A 21,534-nucleotide genomic window follows, 5' to 3' on the forward strand; every position below is an offset into this window, starting at 1 on the left:
AATTTAAACATCTCACTGATACTTTCTGTCTTCTAACCACCGATTGTGTCTATAATAGTATCCATAGATTGGAAGTTGTTATGGCCAGGGCCATCTTTTCATTAGCTGATGTACAGAGCCTAGCACACTGGGGTCCTGCACAATGGCTCTAGGTGCTCCTGCAGTACATATAAATCAATAAATGATATTATTATGAGACAACATATAAAGCCTCAGTCATTATAGTAATGCCCCATTCTTGTGTGTGGGTTCCCAGTGCTGTACTGGTAGGAACTGCCAGTTCAGAGGTTTAGGGCGGCCAGCACCTCCCCTCCAACAGATGGGATGTTCTCTCCCTGTTGAGGAGATGGACTAGCCCTTAGTGCCTCTAGCTCTCAGTTCCTGTTTCACTGCTGACTGGAAGAGGGGCTCCCTATCACTGCTGCTGCAGCTGCATTAGTCAGAAAAATCAACATTTTATCTGCTTTGCGCTGATTTTTATGAGTGTTTCCTCAAGGTGTATAGTAATATATGCAGCTATCAGATTCTGTCAGTGAAAGCTAAATGAATGGAGAAGAAAGGTTGATTTTTGTGCTGTGCGAGGTGTCTCATATTTCTCAATACTAGTGTTTGGTAATTTCTTCCTCCCCCACTACTTTTAGTCTTTCCTGCTTGTTTAAATCAAATTTGGCTCCATTTGTGCCCTCCTATAAAATATTGAGGTGTGTTTCCTATTGTATGTCAGGCTGCCATACACCCTAAGTGGGAGCCTTCTTCCACCAGAGCATAGAGGGATTCCGCATCTGAAAGGTATATGGTCCATCTCACCCTACCTCTTGTCATGGTGTGGTAGTTGGTGTCATGGTGTATTTACTTGCTGTATATTAATGATCTCCTAGATGTCCATGTGTGCTGTATAGAGATTTAGACAAGGCTTGGTCCCTGGTGAAAACAAGACAGACAATGCTGGGACTTGAGTTGTGTGGAAACCTGTTTGTGTTTGTACTTTGTGGTTGTGCGGTTGTTTAAGAAAGACTGTGGTCATTCCATATATTGTGACTAGGGTGACCAGACAGCAAGTGTGAAAAATCAGGACAGGAGGTGGGGGGTAATAGGTACCTATATAAGAAAAAGCCTCAAAATTCGCAACTGTCCCTACAAAATTGGGACATATGGTCACCCTAATTGTGACAGTGGAAGACTGCAGGTATCAAAAGTGCCAGCTTTGCCTATTATCAAACCACAGTATAGCCTTTTCTTTTTAATTAGCGAAATTCACTGTCTCTCCCTATCATTAGTGTTCTATTGTAGTACCAGGGCCGCCCAGAGGGGGGGGGGGCAAGAGGGGCAATTTGCCCCAGGCCCCGAGCCCCACAGGGGCCCCCACGAGAGTTTTTCGGGGCCCCTGGAGCGGGGTCCCTCACTCGCTCCAGGGGGCCCGGAAAACTCTTGCGGGGCCGGGCGCAGGAGCTTCTTCGCTCCCGGTCTTCGCCGGCGGGGGGTCCTTCCGCTCCGGGGCGGACGGACCCCCCGCTGGCGAATTACCGCCGAAGACGGAGCGGGACCCGCCGCCGAAGTTCAGCTCGGTCTTTGGCGGTAATTCGGTGGCGGGGGGCCCTTCCATTCCGGGACCCGCCGCCGAAGTGCCCCGAAGACCCGCGGCGGGGGCCCCCCCCTCCGCCGAATTACCGCCGAAGACCGGGCTGCACTTCGGCGGCAGGTCCCGCTTCGGCGGTAATTCGGCAGCGGGGTGCCCCCGCCGCGGGTCTTCGGGGCACTTCGGCGGCGGGTCCCGGAACGGAAGGGCCCCCCGCCGCCGAAGACCCCGGGGCCCCGGAATCCTCTGGGCGGCCCTGTGTAGTACCTTTCTTTTACCTGTGTTTAATGGATGATGTGTATATAATAGTGCTTTGCTTTAGAATATACTGCCTTCTGAAGCCTTGGAGTGCCCAGGGATTGCAGGATCTGGCCATATACTGTAACTGTTGTACGCACCATGTGTCAGATTTTGCTATCCTTACTTACGTTGAGTAGTACCTTACTGTATGAGTAGTGGTATTGAATGCAGTGATTTCTTTGTGGAGTAAGGTACGATTCAAAGTGAGTGTGACCATTAATTAATATATTTTCTATGTTTGGTTTCCCCAGTGTAGATTTGATAGCTTGGATCCAGAAAACCTGAATTCTCAGGTTTCCAAGTATGCCAAATTTGTGAATCAGTTGGAAAAAGGTTTGCCACCCAATAATATAGTGCCCCGGCTCAAGGGGAATGTGGAGAAGATGAGAGAAAAGGTAAAATAGCAACTTGAAATTCACTTTCCAAAAAGCTTTTTAGAAAAACATGAAGTTAAAATATACTATTTATTTTTCAATAAACGTCAAAGATTCCCTCATTTTATATAACCAGTCCAGAGGCAAAATGGAAAAGGAGTGGGAAAAAAAATGAAAACTTCAGTTTTTGAAAACCAAACAATTTTGGTTTTTGCCAAAAATTTCAAACATAAAGAAACTGGGGAAAATGATAATTTGTTTCTAAAAATAATTAAATAAAAATGTTGATCAAAAGTTTTTTACAAGTTCTACTTACAAGCTCTGTTTAAAAGATGGTGCTTTGAGAGAAGTATGAGGTTGTAAAATACATGAATGAAAAATAAATATATTGTTCGTTTTACCTTTCCAGCTTCCAGTTATCACAGACCTAAGAAACCCCTGTTTGAAGCCCAGGCACTGGGCAGTTTTGGAGCAAATAGTTAATGCACCACTGGTGGATGTGGAATACCCGTTATCTTTGGCTCGACTGGTTGAGCTCAGTGCTTTTGAGTTTTCTCAAGAAATTCAGGATGTTTCTGGACAAGCTTCTGGAGAAGCTTCCTTAGAGACCATTCTCAAAAAGGTAACTTTTACAAACAAACGTTTGTCTTTGTTTTTGACGATGTCATAGAATCATAGAATCTCAGGGTTGGAAGGGACCTCAGGAGGTCATCTAGTCCAACCCCCTGCTCAAAGCAGGACCAAACCCAACTAAATCATCCCAGCCAGGGCTTTGTCAAGCCTGACCTTAAAAACCTCTAAGGAAGGAGATTCCACTACCTCCCTAGGTAACCCATTCCAGTTCTTCACCACCCTACTAGTGACAACGTTTTTCCTAATATCCAGCCTAAACCTCCCCCTCTGCAACTTGAGACCATTACTCCTTGTTCTGTCATCTTCTACCACTGAGAACAGTCTAGATCCATCCTCTTTGGAACCCCCTTTCAGGTAGTTGAAAGCAGCTATCAAATCCCCCCTCATTCTTCTCTTCTGCAGGCTAAACAATCCCAGTTCCCTCAGCCTCTCCTCATAAGTCATGTGCTCCAGCCCCCTAATCATTTTTGTTGCCCTCCGCTGGACTCTCTCCAATTTATCCACATCCTTCTTGTAGTGTGGGGCCCAAAACTGGACACAGTACTCCAAATGAGGCCTCACCAGTGCTGAGTAGAGGGGAATGATCACATCCCTCAATCTGCTGGAAATGCCCCTACTTATACAACCCAAAATGCCATTAGCCTTCTTGGCAACAAGGGCACACTGTTGACTCATATTCCGCTTTTCGTCCACCGTAACCCCTAGGTCCTTTTCTGCAGAACTGCTGCCCAGCCATTCGGTCCCTAGTCTGTAACAGTGCATGGGATTCTTCCGTCCTAAGTGCAGGACTCTGCACTTGTCCTTGTTGAACCTCATCATATTTCTTTTGGCCCAATCCTCTAATGTGTCTAGGTCCCTCTGTATCCTATCCCTACCCTCCAGCGTATCAACCACTCCTCCCAGTTTAGTGTCATCTGCAAACTTGCTAAGGGTGCAGTCCACACCATCCTCCAGATCGTTAATGAAGATATTGAATAAAACCGGCCCCAGCACCGACCCTTGGGGCACTCCACTTGATACCGGCTGCCAACTAGACATGGAACCATTGATCACTACCCGTTGAGCCCGACCATCTAGCCAGTTTTCTATCCACCTTACCGTCCATTCATCCAGCCCATACTTCTTTAACTTGCTGGCAAGAATACTGTGGGAGACTGTATCAAAAGCTTTGCTAAAGTCCAGAAATAGCACATCCACTGCTTTCCCCTCATCCACAGAGCCGGTTATCTCGTCATAGAAGGCAATTAGGTTAGTCAGGCATGACTTGCCCTTGGTGAATCCATGCTGACTGTTCCTGATCACTTTCCCCTCCTTTAAGTGGTTCAGGATTGATTCCTTGAGGACCTGTTCCATGTTTTTTCCAGGGACTGAGGTGAGACTGACTGGCCTGTAGTTCCCTGGATCTTCCTTCTTCCCTTTTTTAAAGATGGGCACTACATTAGCTTTTTTCCAGTCATCCGGGACCTCCCCCGATCGCCATGATTTTTCAAAGATAATGGCCAATGGCTCTGCAATCTCATCGGCCATCTCCTTTAGCACCCTCGGATGCAGCGCATCCGGCCCCATGGACTTGTGCTCGTCCAGCTTTCCTAAATAGCCCCGAACTACTTCTTTCTCCACAGAGAGCTGGTCACCTCCTCCCCATACTGTGCTGCAGAGTGCAGCTGCCTGGGAGCTGACCTTGTCTGTGAAGACAGAGGCAAAAAAAGCATTGAGTACACTAGCTTTCTCCACATCCTCTGTCACTAGGTTCCCTCCCTCATCCAGCAAGGGGCCCACACTTTCCTTGACTTTCTTCCTGTTGCTAACATACCTAAAGAAACCCTTCTTGTTACTCCTAACATCTCCGGCTAGCTGCAACTCCAAGTGTGATTTGGCCTTCCTGATTTCACACCTGCATGCCTGAACAATACTTTTATACTCCTCCCTGGTTATTTGTCCAATCTTCCACTTCTTGTAAGCTGTTCTTTTGTGTTTAAGACGAGCAAGGATTTCACTGTTAAGCCAAGCTGGTCGCCTGCCATATTTACTTTTCTTCCTACACATCGGGATGGTTTGTTCCTGCAACCTCAATAAGGTTTCTTTGAAATACAGCCAGCTTTCCTCGACTCCTTTCCCCGTCATGTTATTCTCCCAGGGGACCTTGCCCATCAGTTCCCTGAGGGATGTGCTGAAAACCTTGACCTTTTTATGGACGACTAAGAAAAAATGTGTCTCTCAATATATAAGTATATAAGTACTTATATAAGTATATACATAGTATATAAGTACCACATTAATGGTAAGTAGAATTTTTATATTTGAGCGAAATATAAAGCAGAAATACAGTTTCTGTCATAATAGACCTCTGCCCTTCCAGGAGCATGTTCAAGGGGGCTTACAAAGGCAGAGACTGATGCTGCAGGTGCAGTGCCCACAGAACTCTCCTTGACAGAGAATGTTGGGCCCACAGAACGTTCTGTGCCTTTTCGGCAGCCTCTACAGTGGCACATACCAGCAAGTATGAGCTGAAGTCATGTTGTAGCTTGAAAAGTCTCTATGCAAGTTGGCATTATTGTAAACAGACAAAAACCATGCTTGGTTTATAATAGTTTTAAGCAAAATAAGAAAAAGGTTGATGCTTGTTAAATGGAAAAGGACAAAGTCAGTAGAGATTTTTTCCCTTTTTCTTCTGAGAAGAGAGAACAATCATTTGACAGTGTCTGTTTAGCCCCAGGCATCTGAAGAAGTGGGTTTTTTTAACCCATGAAAGCTTATGCCCAAATAAATTGGTTAGTCTTTAAGGTGCCACCGGACTCCTCGTTGGGGTTTTTTTAGGTGAAAGGGCAGTTTTTTCATTAGTTGGAATTAGACTGTCTACACTGTATTTACTTTGTAAAACCTTAAGTAGATTTACAAGGTTTATAATTTTCTCAACCAGGTGGAGGATTCTTGGAAAACAACTGAATTCATTGTTCTTCCTCATCGTGATTCTAAAGATGTTTTTATCCTTGGTGGTACAGATGACATTCAGGTAAGTCACTGCTTGTACTTAATAGACAGCTGAGAAAAGTTCAAGTGAAACTAGCAAAAATTCAGATGAAACTAGCAGGGGCAGGTTACAGTTATAAAATTCTGGCAATGACCTGGTAATGGTCTATGTTGATGGAACATTTGATATTATTTTAAACAATGTATAAACAAAATATACATACACATTCTTTTTGCTTATCCGTTTAATAACAAAATCTTTTCTCAGGAGAGTTTGTAATTTTTCATAAACATTCAGTTCTCCAAAGTTATCAATTGCAGTATCTATTACATATATAATTATCTTAATGAATTATAGATTCTTTGGTTAATATCAAACATTAGAACTAGAAGAACTAATATCAGCTGGATGACTGTGTAAAACCTATCTAGAACCCCTCTCCTGGTGTACCCTTTTTGCAGGCGCTTGGGTCTGTTGGGAGTTGGACTAGATGACCTCTTGAGGTCCCTTCCAACCCTGATATTCTATGATTCTATAATCTGTGCAGAGCCATTTGCAGGATCAGGGCCTAATTTCTGTGATTTAGAAAATATGTTATTAAATTACAGCAAACACTTAATTCAGCCAAAGTTTGATTCAACTAAAACTTGAGGCAACAAACCATTTGTATTGAAATAACATACCTTCATCCATTTTATTTTGATCATTGCTAGTGGAGAATCAGGTCCCCAGACAGTAACTGACAGACTGTGTACTTCTTATTTAAGGTTCTTCTTGATGACAGCACTATAAATGTATCAACTATAGCCTCCTCACGATACGTGGGCCCTCTGAAAGCACGTGTTGATGAATGGCAAAAGCAGCTCTCCTTATTTAGTCAAACATTGGTGAGTAGCAAACAACAAAACAGCTTCTTAGGACTTAGCTTGAGTCTCAAATAAAGGACAAAGTGGTGGAGTTCTAGTTTATTTTAAAATACTGAATATGTTGAAATTGGTGAAAGGAGATTTTTTTTAACCTAATTTTACAAGGTGATGTCACAGAGTCCTCATTGATCTTATATTTGTTGGGAAAACCATAATTCAGAGTGTGTCAGTGATTTCCACAGTTCAAATAACGAATTTATATTTGTTTAACTTTCACGCTGGGAATGCTATCTAACTGACAAGTGAATGGCTTCTTCAGACTGGAAGTGTGTGTTGGCTGCAAGCAGAGAGAAGCTAGGGTGCATAGTAAAAACATTCAGTAGTGATGGTATCAGATCTCTCCAGGTCTTGGTGTGGGTGGTGGGTGGGTCCAGCAGCCTATGGGAGGCAAAGTCCAAGCCCTTGCAAAGTGGGGTAGCTGGTGCCTTGCTGCTGGAGTGGGGAGGGCTAATGTCATGGGTAGAGGAAGGGTTTTGCATTGAAATACTGCAGATGATCAATTGAGGATCAATATACAAGGCCCCGTTGGCCTAAATAATACTTGAAGCATGTGGACCTAAATTGAAATGCCCGTAGTATGAATGATTGGGAAATTTATTCAAAATATTAAAACTAAAGGAAAGTGTGAATGTGTGATTTTAAAATTAGCAACAGTAAAACGTTAATATTAGAAAAAGAAGCAACACTGGCCAGCTCTCATCCTCTGCAGATGTGGCACTGGGAGGGGCTCACACAGCACTGGTGAGAGCTGGGGGAGCTTTTTGCAACAGGAGAAAACAAGAGGTCCTAAGCATGCTCGTGTACAGGCGAGGTAGCAGGGTCCCAGAGCTCGGGCTGCAGCCTGAGCCTGAATGTCTACACAGCAGTTCAACAGCCCCTTAGCCCGAGCTCAGCGATCCCAAGTCAGCTTGCATGGGCCAGCCACAGGGTCTAATTGCAGAGCAGATATATCCCCAGGGGCCAGTATCACCTGGAAGGGGGATTGTGCCTATCCTATGTCCCCTTTGTGCCAGCCTAGCTGGTGCAAAGAGGCTGTAGGGTAACAATGAACAGAGCCTGAGGCCTTGTCTACACTACAAGACTATTTCGAATCAACTTAGTTCGAATTTGTGGATTTGACCTTATGAAGTCGAATTTGTGTATCCATACTAAATACACTAATTCGAATTTCTGAGTCCACATTCACGGGGCCAGCGTCGACTTTGGAAGCGGTGCACTGTGGGAAGCTATCCCACAGTTCCCGCACTCCCCGCTGCCCATTGGAATGCTGGGTAGAGCCCCCAATGCCTGCTGGGGGAAAAAATGTGTCGAGGGTGGTTTTGGGTAAGTGTCGTCATTGAACCGTCAATCACAACCTCCCTCCCTCCCTCCGGGAAAGCGCCTGCGGGCAATCTGTTCGTGCACTTTTCTGGTCAGTGACAGCGCGGACGCCACAGCACTGCAAGCACGGAGCCCGCTGCGATCATCGCCGTTTTCTCCTCCTCGCACTTTATTGTCCACGTCTTCCACAGTCAGCTGCTGAGAAATTGGGCTACTTTTCAATGGTTCTGCAAGCACTGGGGGACCATAGGGGACGTTTTACAAACATCAACGTCGGGTGGCCGGGCAAGGTTCATGATGCGTGTGTTTTCAGGAACTGTGGGCTGCTCAGACGCCTGCAGGAAGGTAGTTTCTTCCCGGACCACGAAATAACTGTTGTGGATGTGCCAATGCCTGTAGTCATCCTCGGGGACCCAGCATGCCCGCTAATGCACTTGCTCATGAAGCCCTATACAGGCGCCTGGGACAGCGACAAGGAACTCTTCAAATACCAGTGAGCAGCGAGCAGCGTGACCTGTGACTGTTAAGTTTCTTTACAGAGAAGCTGAACCTGCCCCTGTTTCTTTACCCACTGACTGTTGACTCTCCTCTTCGGTTACATACCCCGTTCACCCCGTTACCCCCACTTCCAGCACACGTGTAAAAATAAAATACATGTCCCATTATTACTTAACAAAGGTTTCTTTATTCATGACTTTTCGTGAAAGGGTTGAAACTGGGACGCAGGCTGTGCTGGGTAGGGTGTGCGGTGATGTAAAGACCGCCTCTAAACTCAAGGAATGACAGGCTCCTGCTCCTAGAGCGGTCCGCAGTGCCGGAATGCTTCTTTCAACGGAGCCTGCCATCCCTCTTTATGGAATTCTGTGTGCGGGCGGATATGTGACCTTGTGGTGGAGGAGGACGGATACAGATTCCTCAGCTGCGTGACTCAGCGGTCCAGGACAAGGACCGCTGTATAAGATCTGTAACCGCCCTCCCCCACTGCAAAGTCACATCTCCCCTGCCCACACAGATCCTGGAAACCACTTCCAAAAACCGACCAGGGTGCCTACTGACTGCTGCTGATCCTGCCCCCGTGTCTGTACCCTGGGAAAGGTGACTGTCCTATGCAATTAACCACCCCCTTCTCCACGCCCCCCATTCAAACACAGTCTTCTTTGAAAAAACATAACGGAAACAGTAATTAACAGCAAAGCATTTTTATTAATTAAGTAGACAGTTAGGGGATGGGACTGGGATTGGGACTACTGTGAGTCTGGAAGTGAAGGGCTTCGGCAAATGTAGGGTATGATAGCTTTTGGGTACTTGAGCACTGTGCTGTGGTGCAGTGACAGTATTCACGTCCCCGGCCGCCCCTCCTCCTGATTATTTTCGGTGAGGGGGATATGGGACTTTGTGGCGGGGGAGGGCGGTTGCAGATACACTGCAGGGTGTCTCTGTCCTCCTGCGGTCCTGCAGAACATCCACAAGGCGCCTGAGCGTGTCCGTTTGCTCCCTCACTAGTCCAAGCATTGTTTCAGTCGCCTGCTTGTCTTCCTCACGCCACCTCTCCTCCTGTTCGCTGTGTGAGCGCTGGCACAGAGAGACGGTCTCCCTCCACTGGCTCTGCTGGTCCGCCTCTGCTAGGTAGCAGCCCATACGTTCCTCGAACATCTTGTCCCTTGTCTTTTTCTTTCGCCGCCTAATCTTTGCCAGCCTCTGCGAGGGGGATGCTGTGGCAGGTCTGGAGACAGTGGAAGCTGTGAGATGGGAAACAGGGAGTGAATTCCTTGCAAAGATACATTTTTGCAAACAATTAACTGAGTCTAGGCTGTCTCTGTGAATTCTGGGTTGAGACCCCTGTGCCTGCTGGGGCAGAAATCATTTTCGCGGTGGATTCTGGGTAAATGTCGCCAGTCATTCCTTCCTCCGGGAAAGCAACGGCAGACAATCATTTCAAGCCCGTTTTCCCAGAATTGCCCTGGCATACGCCATAGCGTGGCAACCATGGACACTGTTTTGCCTTTTGTGTATGTCACCGTATGTGTACTAGATGCCGCTGACAGAGACGGGCCAGCAGCGCTACACAGCAGCATGCTTTTGCTTTTGCATGACAGCAGAGCCATATTGCACCATCCAAACCCTTCCATAAATTGGAAGTAAGATGATCATGGCTACCAGTCCTTTTGTACCATTTGCTGCTGTCATAAGTGCCCCTGGCTGCTTTTAGCCAGGGGCGCAAAAGCCAAAATTGGGAATGACTCCCTGAGTCAATCCCTCCTTTTTGGTACCTAAAAATAGAATCAGTCCTGCCTAGATTATGGGTAAGTGTACTAGAGAACCACTGTATCATAGAACCAGAGAGCACAGCTGCTCTGTGTCCGATCCTGCATAAATTATGAGCTGTATGCTATTCACAGGGGGTGCTCCTGCAACAACAACACCTGTTCATTCCGTTCTTACCCCAGCCTTCCTGGGCTACCATACCATTGTCCCCCCACTTGTGTGATGAAGTAATAAAGAATGCAGGAATAAGACACAGTGACTTGTTTGTGAGAAATGAGTGGAAGGAAGCCTCCAGCTGCAATGATAGTCCAGGCAGGACATGAAGGAGTGTGGATGAAGGAGCCCATCATCCCTCTGCTAGTCCAGGGGCAATTGAATCTTTTATTTACAATGAAGGGTGGGGGCTGATGGAGCTCAGCCCCCTGTTGCAATGATGAGGACGGTTACCAGCCATATTGTACCATCAGCCATCAAAAATTAGGGACAGGTGCCCTTGATCAACCTTACTGATACTAGTCGGCATGGTTACCAGCCCTTTTGCACTGCCCCATGTGCCAATAGGCTGATGATGAGGATGGATTTCCATCTTATTGTACCATCAGCCATCCATAGCGTGGGGGGAGCAAGGATGTTGGTGTTGAGTGCTGCACCATCGCGTCTATCTGCAGCATTCAGTAAAGATAGGGTGACATGTAAAAGAGTCAACAGAGGATTGTTTTCACTTCTGGTGGTGGGTGGGGTGTGTGCGCAAATTGCCGAACTATGCCCTGACCCACCGCAGACACTGTGTTTGACCCTAGAAGCATTTGGAGCTCATCCAAGAATGCAAATACTTTTCGGAGACAGCAGGAACTGTGGGATACCTTGCGTCCTCATTCCCCCCTCCCTCCATGAGCGTCCATTATATTCTTTGGCTTTCCGTTACGCTCGTCACGCAGCTGCGTGCTGAGTCTGTGCTATGCCTTCTGTCCTTAGATTTTTTAAAAATACTTTGGACCAGGCGTAAAATTACAGTAATTAACCTAATTAGATGCAGGAGTCTCCGAGCGAGATCACCCTGAGGAGGGTCACTGAAGGAGATAGAGAGCGCATGCTGCGTGAAAGCTAGCACGAACCAGGGCCCGATGCAGCCGTGCAAGGGGAGGCAATGCTCCCTGAATACCGCATGAAAGCCTCGCGCGGAAAACGGTGCTATCACGGAGCACCCAATAAGGCAGCTCTCCTCAGGAACCTCCTGCTGATGCTTATCGATTAACGGAAGGAGAGCTTCGTGGAGAGCTCCCAGGAGGATTTCTGTTCTATCACCATATATAGAGAGACCTCCTTCTCACACACTTCAGATTCCTGTTATATTAAGAAAAAAAGTTAACATGGTTACAGCACTTACCGACTGCTCCTTCCCCTGATTCAGGGTCCGGGTTAATGGCCGGGGAGGGTTGTTGGGGGATCTCCGTGACGGTGATGAATAGATCCTGGCTGTCGGGGAAACCATCGTTGTAAGCGCTCTCGCCTGCCTCGTCCTCCACAAACCCTTCCTCATCTTCCCCGTCCGCGAACATCACCGAGGAACTGGCCATCGACACTGTCCCATCGTCAGAGTCCACGGTCACTGGTGGGGCAGTGGTGGCAGGCTCCGTAGCGTCCGTTTGCCGCTTTGATTTTTTGGTAGCCTTGTCTGGGGTCCTTGATTTTCACGCGGCGCTGCGTTGCATCCCGCCTGTATCCTCTGTGTCTCATGGCTTTGGAGACCTTCTCGTAGGTCTTCGCATTCCCTGTTTTGGAGCGCAGCTCCGAAAGCACAGACTCCTCGCCCCACACACCGATCAGATCGAAGAGTTCCCAGTCAGTTTATGCTGGGTCCCTCTTTCTATTCACAGATAACATGAACTCCTCTGCTGGAGAGCTCTGCATCGTTGCAGGTGCTGCGGAGCTCGCCCCGATGTCCAGCCAGGACGTCAGATTCAAAGTGCCCAGACAGGAAAATGAATTCAAATTTTCCCGGGTCATTTCCTGTGTGGCTGGTCAGAGAATCCAAGCTCCGACTGCTGTCCAGAGCGTCAACAGAGTGGTGCACTGTGGGATAGCTCCCGGAGCTACTAAGTTTGATTTGCATCCACACCTAGCCTAATTCGAGCTAGCCATGTCGAATTTAGCGTTACTCCACCTGTCGGGGTGGAGTACCAAATTCGAACTAACGAGCCCTCTAGTTCGAATTAAATGGCTTCCTGGTGTGGACGGTTGAGCGGTTAGTTCGAATTAACGCTGCTAAATTCGAATTAAAGTCCTAGTGTAGACCAGGCCTGAGGCTTATTTCTCTATAATTTCTCACTCTTGCTACCACCATTGCAACTCCACTGATAGCAGCCACAGTGTAGACTAGGCACCAATGGCGGCCGGTGCAGTGTAGACCTACTCTGAGCACATGGTGCTGAAAATGCTGGCAGCCTGGAGTTCTGCTTACACCAACGCTTCTAATGTTGCAACCTCCACTGGAGCTGCCAGAGTAGTAGCCACAGTAGGAAATTTGAGGCAAAAAAGACTTGTGTAGATACCACATCTTTGTGCTGCTGGAGAACCTGATTGGTCTGCAATATCCAGCACCATCTTGTTAATCTTCATGCAAGAGAAGAAGGCAGCAGACCTGCAGTTAACCCTTTGTTTGCTGGTGGCCAAGTCAGTCTCTTGCAGCCTGTCACATGTCGTAAAATAAAGGTTCTTCTCAAGCAGCATATATTTTATCCTTTATTTCCCCCTTTAAAAAAGAAAGAAATCACAATTTAAGAGAGAATCTGACAAACAAATGTCCAAGAAAATTTGCCAGATTTTTCAAAGTAGCCTAGCATGTTGTCAAATAGAGTTTACTTGGTGAGTGTATTGGAAATGTACGTTCTTCATGACCATACAATTTGCCATATAGAAAATTATCTTAGGAGATCTTTGGGGTGGGGGGAGGCAAAAATGCACACTGTCTCATCAAATGTCTGATAGTTGAGCCAAAGGGCTAAAATTGTGTCATGAATATTGAAGTTTTGACAGTCCAAGGGTGGATAGCGGAAATATTATGGAGGATTCATGTTTAATATTTGTGGATTTTCATCTGCTTCCCAATTTGAAAATTCAGACTGTATTTCAATAGTTCTCCTTTGTAAGGATGGGGACTAATTGCTCAAGTTTTCCTTTTTTTTTCTAGGAAGAGTGGTTGACATGTCAGAGAAATTGGCTTTACTTAGAAAGTATTTTTAGTGCTCCTGATATACAGAGGCAGTTACCTGGAGAGGCAAAGATGTTCTTACAGGTGGATAAGTCCTGGAAGGAAATAATGAGAAAAGTTAATCGTCTGCCAAATGCTCTTCGTGCTGCTACTCAGCCTGGTATAAAATAATAGTGTATTATCCAAATCAATGTATATGCCATTGTAGGTGATGTTAATCCTTATCCAGCACTTGCTAGCTTAACACCTATGTCTGTTACTAGGATGAAAAATATCTGTACTGCTCCACCCCAAGGCCACTCCCCCTGCAGCGTAAGGGAATAAGACAATTGTGTCCTGTTTACTGCATTGCATTTAATTTCAATATGTTGTCAATCAACTTTCTGTTTAATATATATTCAAAATGTAACTTGCTATAGCTCATTTGCGCTCTTTATGCATTCTCTCCCTACTTTCACTCTGCTTTCTCTTCTCTTCCCACTCATAATATATATCTACTGTTATTGTTTTCAGTGTCCTGTCTCCTTTTTACTTTCTCTCCTTGCAACCTTTCTCTATATTATGTTGTCTACCTATTCCCCTGAATTTTGTGTCTTTCTATCAATCAGCTTCCCTCACTGTCATCAAGTGGCCTTTCCACCTCCCAACCACACCCTGATGGCTTCAAGAAAGCTCTGCACACAGCCCATTGCCTCAGTTTCCCCTTTCAGAGGGCTCCTTAAATAAACTCCATACAGGCTTGTTTCTCCAATAATGCTCCTGCATCCAAGGGCATGGCAACACTTGCAGATGTAGAGCACTTTGAGTTAAACCAGCCTTTGGAAAGCAAAAATTGTCCATGCATGCAGCCCTAACCCTCCTCGCCCCAAGAGCCTGCACCGAATAACTTCCTTCCCAAAATAAAAGCCGCTTACCGGGCACCTCCTCTGGTGTTTGTACTTCCCCAAGCACCGTCCGCTGCAACTGGCTACCTTCCTCCTGGCTTGAGAACAGCTCCTGGCTGCATGCATCTAGGGATGCCGGGGTGTCTTCCTCCTCCTTAGCACCCTCGCTCCTGCTTTCCTCCTCCTCCTCCTGCCTTGTTGAACTGGGCTCTGAAGTGTCCATGGTGGTACTCGGAGTGGAGGTGGGGTTGCCTCCCAGTATTATGTCTGGCTCTTTGTAGAAATGGCAGGTTGTGGGGGCAGCACTGGAGCGGTGGTTTACCTTGCCTGCTTTGCGGTAGGCATTCCACCGCTCCTTCACTTTAACCCTGCACTGCAGTACGTCTCGGTCATGGCCCCTTTTCATCATATCCCTTGATATCTGCCCGAAGGTATCATAATTCCTACAGCTGGAGCGCAGCTGGGACTGCACAGCTTCCTCCCCCCAAACACTGATGAGGTCCAGCACCTCGCCATTGCTCCATACTGGGGATTGCCTGGCGGGTGGAGGCATAGTCACCTGGAGAGATGCACAGAGAGCACTCCACACCTGTCTGAGCAAACAGGAAGGGGAATTTCAAAATGCCCAGAGAATTTAAAGGGCGGGTCTGATGGTTGGTCACTTGAGGGCAGGGCAGTAGAGTTCAAAGTGATGACCAGAGTGGCTAGAACAGGCATTGTGGGACACTTCTGGAGGCCGATCAGAGCGCATTAGTAGACCAGGGCGTCCACACTGGCGCCGCGGTGCTCCAGCAGAGGATCATCAAATGTTATTCCACTCACCGAGGTGGAGAACCAGGAGCGCTCCAGCCAGGGGCGGCTCTAGGATTTGCGCCGCCCCAAGTAGGGCGGCACGCTGCGGGGGGCGCTCTGGCGGTCGCCGGTCCCGTGGCTCCGGTGGACCTCCCGCAGACGTGCCTGTGGAGGGTCCGCTGGTCCCGCAGCTACGGTGGACCTCCCGCAGGCACGCCTGCGGATGCTCCACCGAAGCCGCAGGGCCAGCGGACCCTCTGCAGGCACGTCTGCGGGAGGTCCACTGGAGCTGCCTGCTGCCCTCCCGCAGGACGCCGCCCCAAGCCCACGCTTGGCGTGCTGGGGTCTGGAGCCGGCCCTGGCTCCAGCCACAGAGTCAGAGTGCTCTATGTGCTTTACCAGTGTGGACAGGTGGTGAGTTAGGGCGCCCGGGGCTGCTTTAATGCGCTCTAACTCAAAAGTGTAGCCATGCCCCATGTCTAGTTTATTGATATAAAGCAGAAAGCAAAAAATCAGTCTGGAGGCTTCTCTCCTCCCCTAAGTCTGTTCTTTGCAACTCTTTGCTTTGGCAAGCCACTTTCAATTGTACCTGGCTGGAGTCGTTTCTCACTCTTGTAGAGTCTCTCTTTCCATCCCGTACTACCCTCCTTGTTTTATCCACAAAACAGTTTAATTCCATGCATTTAACCAATTATCACGGTCCTCCCAGGCCTTTCCTGCCTGTGGTCTCAGGCATGATCAACACTAGACAATTAAGTTGGCTTAACTACGTTGCTCAGGGCTGTGAAAAATCCACACCCATGAGCGGTGCAGTTAAGCCAACCTACCCCCAGTGTAGATAACTATCTTCTGTCAATCTAGCTACTGCTTCTTGGGCATGTGGATTGCCTACACCCATTGGCATAGGTAGTGTCTACACTGAAGCATTATAGCAGCGCAGCTGTGCCACTGTAGCATTTTAAGTGTAAACACACTGTGAGTCCCAAGTCTTTCTGTTAGAGCCCCGTGACTCCCAGAAGCCTCTGATCTCCCTGAGCATCCTCCACTCAGCTTCATGTTGCTGTGTATAGCGGAATCAGGCGATCCTTGTCACAAGCCACCCTGTTACACTCATCTGTCCATCTCTCCTCTACTTCACTAACCTAACTTGTAAACTCTTCCTTAAGGGCTTGATCCTGCAAATGCACACAGGAGTGAACTGCACGGTGGGTGAAATCATTACCATTCTGATTATATACTACACCTCTACCCCAATATAACACGACCTTATATAACACAAATTCGGATATAATGCGGTAAAGCAGCGCTCCGGAGGGGCGGGGCTGCGCACTCCTTCGGATCAAAGCAAGTTCGATATAACACGGTTTCACCTGTAATGTGGTAAGATTTTTTGGCTCCTCAGGACAGCGTTATATCGGGGTAGAGGTGTATTTAAAACTCACTTTGAATGGTGTCAATGATTTCAGAAGGTGCAGGGCAATGGAAAATCAGACTCAAGGTTTTCCATGTTAAGCATTAAGATCCAGGTACTAAGAGGCACTGGACACTAACTCTTTCATTTGCCAGAGTAGGAGAGTTCATTTTGGATTACAGTAAAATTTTCAGCCGTTAAAACATTCAGCTTTCTGCTGCTGTATTCCTGCAGAATCCACTTTTGTTTGTAGAATGTTAGGACCTTTTTACTGGTTTTTAGACTTCTTTGGTTGTTTGAATCACTTTCTGTCCATTGAAATTTTTCATAGTATACAGAATGTACAATATTTTAAGAAACAAAATGGACACGCTGCATTTTATGAAGTATTTTCCTGCACAAGGCATCCAAGCCACAGGCAGGGGATCTCTCGTATTCACCACTGAGTACTGCTGTATCTTGGCTTTTTCCAAGGTGGCACAGAAGGATGAGGCAGGGGGCAAGGCGCACTGGAGCAATAGAATGGCGCACATCCCTGTGCCTGGGCAGCTCATAGCCACTATTCATAGAATCATAGATTATCAGGGTTGGAAGGGACCTCAGAAGGTCATCTAGTCCAACCCCCTGCTCAAAGCAGGACCAATCCCCAGACAGATTTTTGCCCCAGATCCCTAGATGGCCCCCTCAAGGATTGAATTCACCATCCTGGGTTTAACAGGCCAATGTTCAAACCACTGAGCTATCCCTCCCCCAGTGGTTGGAGTGGCGGCCAAGGAGCAGCTGGGTGGCTGTCCAGTGCCCTGACTGTGTTGTGAAGGATGAGTTCTTCCACCTCTAACCCTGGGGCAGGATCCTCTGTTTGTTTACTCAGGCTTCATGTGAGGGAGAGGACTTTTGCCCATATAGCATTAAATTAAAATGAGTTCAGTGGGTGAAGCAGTAATTGAATATGTGCCTTGGTTTCATAGGTGAATTCTTTGCAAGCCCTAAAATGCGCATTGAAGTTATTAATGCATAACAATATTTAGTTTTATCTGGTGAAAGGGTTTCAGCCATAGCTTATAAAAAGTGGAGTTTTTCCTTGCATTTTTAATCACAGTATTTCTCTTTTGTTTTTTTTATTCTCACTACCCTGTTTTCTCAAGTAATCTTTTTTCTCTTAATAGGCCTCTTAGAGACTTTTCAGAATAACAATGGGCTACTTGATCAAATTCAAAAATGCCTAGAGGCTTATTTGGAGTCCAAGCGAGTTATCTTCCCCAGGTTAGTAAAAGCCATTGCAAACAATCTGTGCAATCTGATGATTGACATCAATAGAAGGCATATATTTGATTTAATATTATACTGTGTGCTACTAATACAAAAGGCAAGAATCTTTAGTTATACTATAACATTCTTCCAAATTGTACTATTTTTAGCTAACATGCGAATGTTTTTTTAAAATTTTCTGTCAAATATTTTGCATCTGAAGTTCTTTTGTTTATCAAACAGGTTTTACTTTTTATCAAACGATGAACTCCTGGAAATCTTGGCCCAGACTCGCAATCCTCAAGCAGTTCAGCCTCATTTAAGAAAATGCTTTGATTCAATTGCTAAACTAGAGTTTGCCATGATGACTCCATCCGAGGGAGAAGAAAAGGTTTTTACTAATGATATTTTAGCAATGTTGTCACCCGAGGGAGAGAGGGTAAGTAAATATTTTGATTACTTTTAATCTGTTTCCAGTAAATATATATTTTCCATATATATAGTACGTGAAAGGAAAAAGTTAGAAACACAACTATTATATATGAATAAAATACAGAATAGGCCAACTCCATCACTGCATTACTCCAGGTTTATAAGGCTAGAGCTTCTTAGATTTCAGTGGCGTTACACTGGCATAAAAATGATAGAATCACAGGACTGGAAGGGACATTGAGAGCTCATCTAGTCCCGTCCCTGCACTCATGGCAGGACTAAATATTATCAGGCCATCCCTGACAGGGGTTTGTCTAACCTGCTCTTAAAAGTCTCCACTGATGGAGATTCCACAACCTCCCTGGGCAATTTATTCCAGTACTTAACCACCCTGACAGTTAGGAAGTTTTTCCTAATGTCCAACCTAAACCTCCCTTGCTGCAATTTAAGCCCATTGCTTCTTGTCCTATGGAGTAGTACACTGGTGAATCAGGCCTAGAATTTTTTTCCATCATAGATGTTCCATCAATGATCTACACCTACAGTGTCAAGGTAGGAACGTATAAACTCAGAGGAAATAGTACCTCCATGGTTAACACAGCTTTTGATTGTAGGTTGGCTTAGGGAAAGGACTTAAGGCCAGAGGAAATGTAGAAGACTGGCTTAGTAAAGTAGAAGAAGCCATGTTCTCTTCTCTTAGACGCCTAACTAAAGCTGCTATTGCTGATTATCAAACCAGAGTTAGAATGGAATGGGTTGTTGCTGGACACCCATCTCAGGTAAGCCACACTCATTTTTGTGTGATCTTTCTTGCCTACAGTGATAGAATACTCGCCTGTGTTCACACCCGACACACTGTTGCAATAATGTTTGTTACAAGGTGTGCCTTATGAGGAATCATTTGAAGACTTATAACTTGCTGATCAGTAATAGCATGGTAAAATGTGTCTGGCAGCTTTATGCCTAAAGTTATGTTTCCCTGTATGACGTTAAAAACCCATGTTCAGAGCCACGTAGCACCAAACTCGTCAAACATACCTGTCTTGAAAAAAGAGAATATGCTTGTCTTAATTTGGGTTTAAGCAATAAACAGAGTTATCAAGGGAGAAAACAAGGAAAGTGCGCAAAATAAGGTGAAAAAGCCACACAGGGAACATCCTTCCTCTAGCAGACTGCCTGTCTCTTGGTTCTCAGCTGGAAATGATTTTCAAAGAGGGACTAAAAAACTATAAAAAGGAGGGGCAAACACCCCAAGACACCCTTTTCTGTCTCTTTGCCCACCTCATTCTCTGCACCTGAGCCATTGGACTCTGTGGGAGGGGTCCTGACTCCATGAGTTTTATCAGTATTGCTACTAGAAGCATGTGGTGAGAAACTTTGTTTGAATCTAATATAGTTCGTTAAATTAGGCACTAGAAAGTGTTTTATCTTTATTTTCTTGTAACCATTTTTTTATTTTTATGCCTCTTTATTTCTACTTACTTAAAATCTCTTTGTAATTAATAAACTTGTTTTATTACTTTGTCTAATCCAGTGTGTTTAAGTTAAAGTATCTGGTAAACTCTAAAGTAATAAGCAGTTGTGTATTTCTTCCCTTAAAGGAATACAGGACTTAATATATTTGGAGTGTCTTTGAGGAAAATCCAGGACTGGGAGCAAGTTGGGGTCACCCTGCAGTATAAAAGTCAGAGCATAACCCTAGTTACACACAGACACTCAGGGTGTGGCTTACATGCTGGATGGTTGTTTGTGGGAGCTACTTCAGCAAGGCATTGTAAGGCACCCAAGGTTGCAGGGCAGGGGTGGCACAGCCCTCCATTGGTCTGCATAGCACCCTGGTATGTCACACCTATCCACTTACTTTGGCCTTGATCCTGCAACCATCTAAACATATGCTTAGTTTTAAGCCCATGAGTTGTCCAATTTAAGCCCGTGCATGCTTGCAGGATCACGGCCTTGCTTATTTATGTGACCCCATCATTATTGTATCCGAGTTCCTACTCTGCCAACTTCTCTAAGAGTAGGTCTACACTTACCTGCCGGGTCGACGGGCGGCGTTCGACTTCTCGGAGTTCGAACGATCGCGTCTAATCTACGTTCAAACTCCAGACGCGCTCCCGTCGACTCCGGAACTCCACCACCGCAAACAGCGGTGGCGGAGTCGACGGGGGAGCCACGGACTTAGTTCCCGCGGCGTCTGGATGGGTGAGTAGCCCGAACTAAGGTACTTCGACTTCAGCTGCGCTATTTGCGTAGCTGAAGTCGCGTACCTTAGTTCGACCCCTCCCCTTAGTGTAGACCAGGCCTAAGACGTATTGATGGTATTTTTATGTTTCCTTTCTGCAGGTTGTCCTGACCGTTTCCCAGCTCATGTGGTGCCGTGATCTGACTCAGTGCTTAGAAGGAGAAGATCACGATCACTTACAAGCTTTAAGTGACTTTGAAAAAATAAATTTTGATGTGAGTTTATGTGGGGTTTTGGCATCAAATGAATTTAACGTTTTGTTTGCCATGCTTGAAAATTAGTTTTGAATTAATTTTTAAAAAGAAAGTAAAATTCTGCTAAGTGGCTAAGTCTGTGTATCCAGTCCTATTGTGAACCAGCTGATGTTCATATGCCTGAGCCACCTCAGGGCATACTCCACCAGGGGAATAGTCGTCTTAAGGGCAAGTATAGAGATTGTGGCTTCAGCTGAAATCGGTAGGGCTTGCTGCATGGAATTTTGTTCATATATTCACAAGTCACTGTTTACTCAACATGACATCAAGAGCAGATGCTGGTTTTAGAAATGCTGTGCTGCAGTCACTGTTAAACTTGCCAGGTTCCTCAGGCCACTATCTCAGGGAGGTCAGTACTAACTAGCATTCTGCAATAGAGCTTTACAGAAGCAAGATCATGACAGAGAATCTTGCAAACACTAACTTGTTCTCCATCTGCATTGCCTCCATCGAGCCTCACTGACCCTTCATCCTTAACTCTGCTTTGGAGCCCAGCTCCAAACAAGGCTTCGGGAGGCAGAAGAACTGAGGGATGGCTTGAAGGGGGTGGGTATTTTACCCTGCTTCTATGGAATGATGGCTTTGAGGGACGTGGGAGTGCTCATCTCTGCCAACGTTGCTCAAAATGGTCTTTTGGACATGTGAGTGGGGCTCAGAGTATGATTCTGGTGAGCTATGCGTAGGGCTTTTTC

At 46.2% G+C, this 21,534-nt stretch overlaps 1 protein-coding gene across 1 annotated transcript in view; it reads left to right on the forward strand.

The window, feature by feature from the left end:
* The window catches only part of DNAH6 (dynein axonemal heavy chain 6), a 207,005-nt gene that overhangs the window by 45,850 nt on the left and 139,621 nt on the right, over positions 1-21,534 (forward strand). Inside the window, exons 19-27 of the mRNA XM_045021828.1 lie at positions 2,128-2,271; positions 2,660-2,872; positions 5,804-5,896; positions 6,622-6,741; positions 13,556-13,736; positions 17,830-17,926; positions 18,155-18,350; positions 18,958-19,122; positions 20,690-20,803. Of these exons, the coding sequence (XP_044877763.1) occupies positions 2,128-2,271; positions 2,660-2,872; positions 5,804-5,896; positions 6,622-6,741; positions 13,556-13,736; positions 17,830-17,926; positions 18,155-18,350; positions 18,958-19,122; positions 20,690-20,803 (1,323 nt within the window). The remainder of the gene's footprint in view (positions 1-2,127; positions 2,272-2,659; positions 2,873-5,803; positions 5,897-6,621; positions 6,742-13,555; positions 13,737-17,829; positions 17,927-18,154; positions 18,351-18,957; positions 19,123-20,689; positions 20,804-21,534) is intronic.

Source organism: Mauremys mutica, chromosome 6 (assembly GCF_020497125.1).
Source record: "Mauremys mutica isolate MM-2020 ecotype Southern chromosome 6, ASM2049712v1, whole genome shotgun sequence".
NCBI lineage: Eukaryota > Metazoa > Chordata > Testudines > Geoemydidae > Mauremys > Mauremys mutica.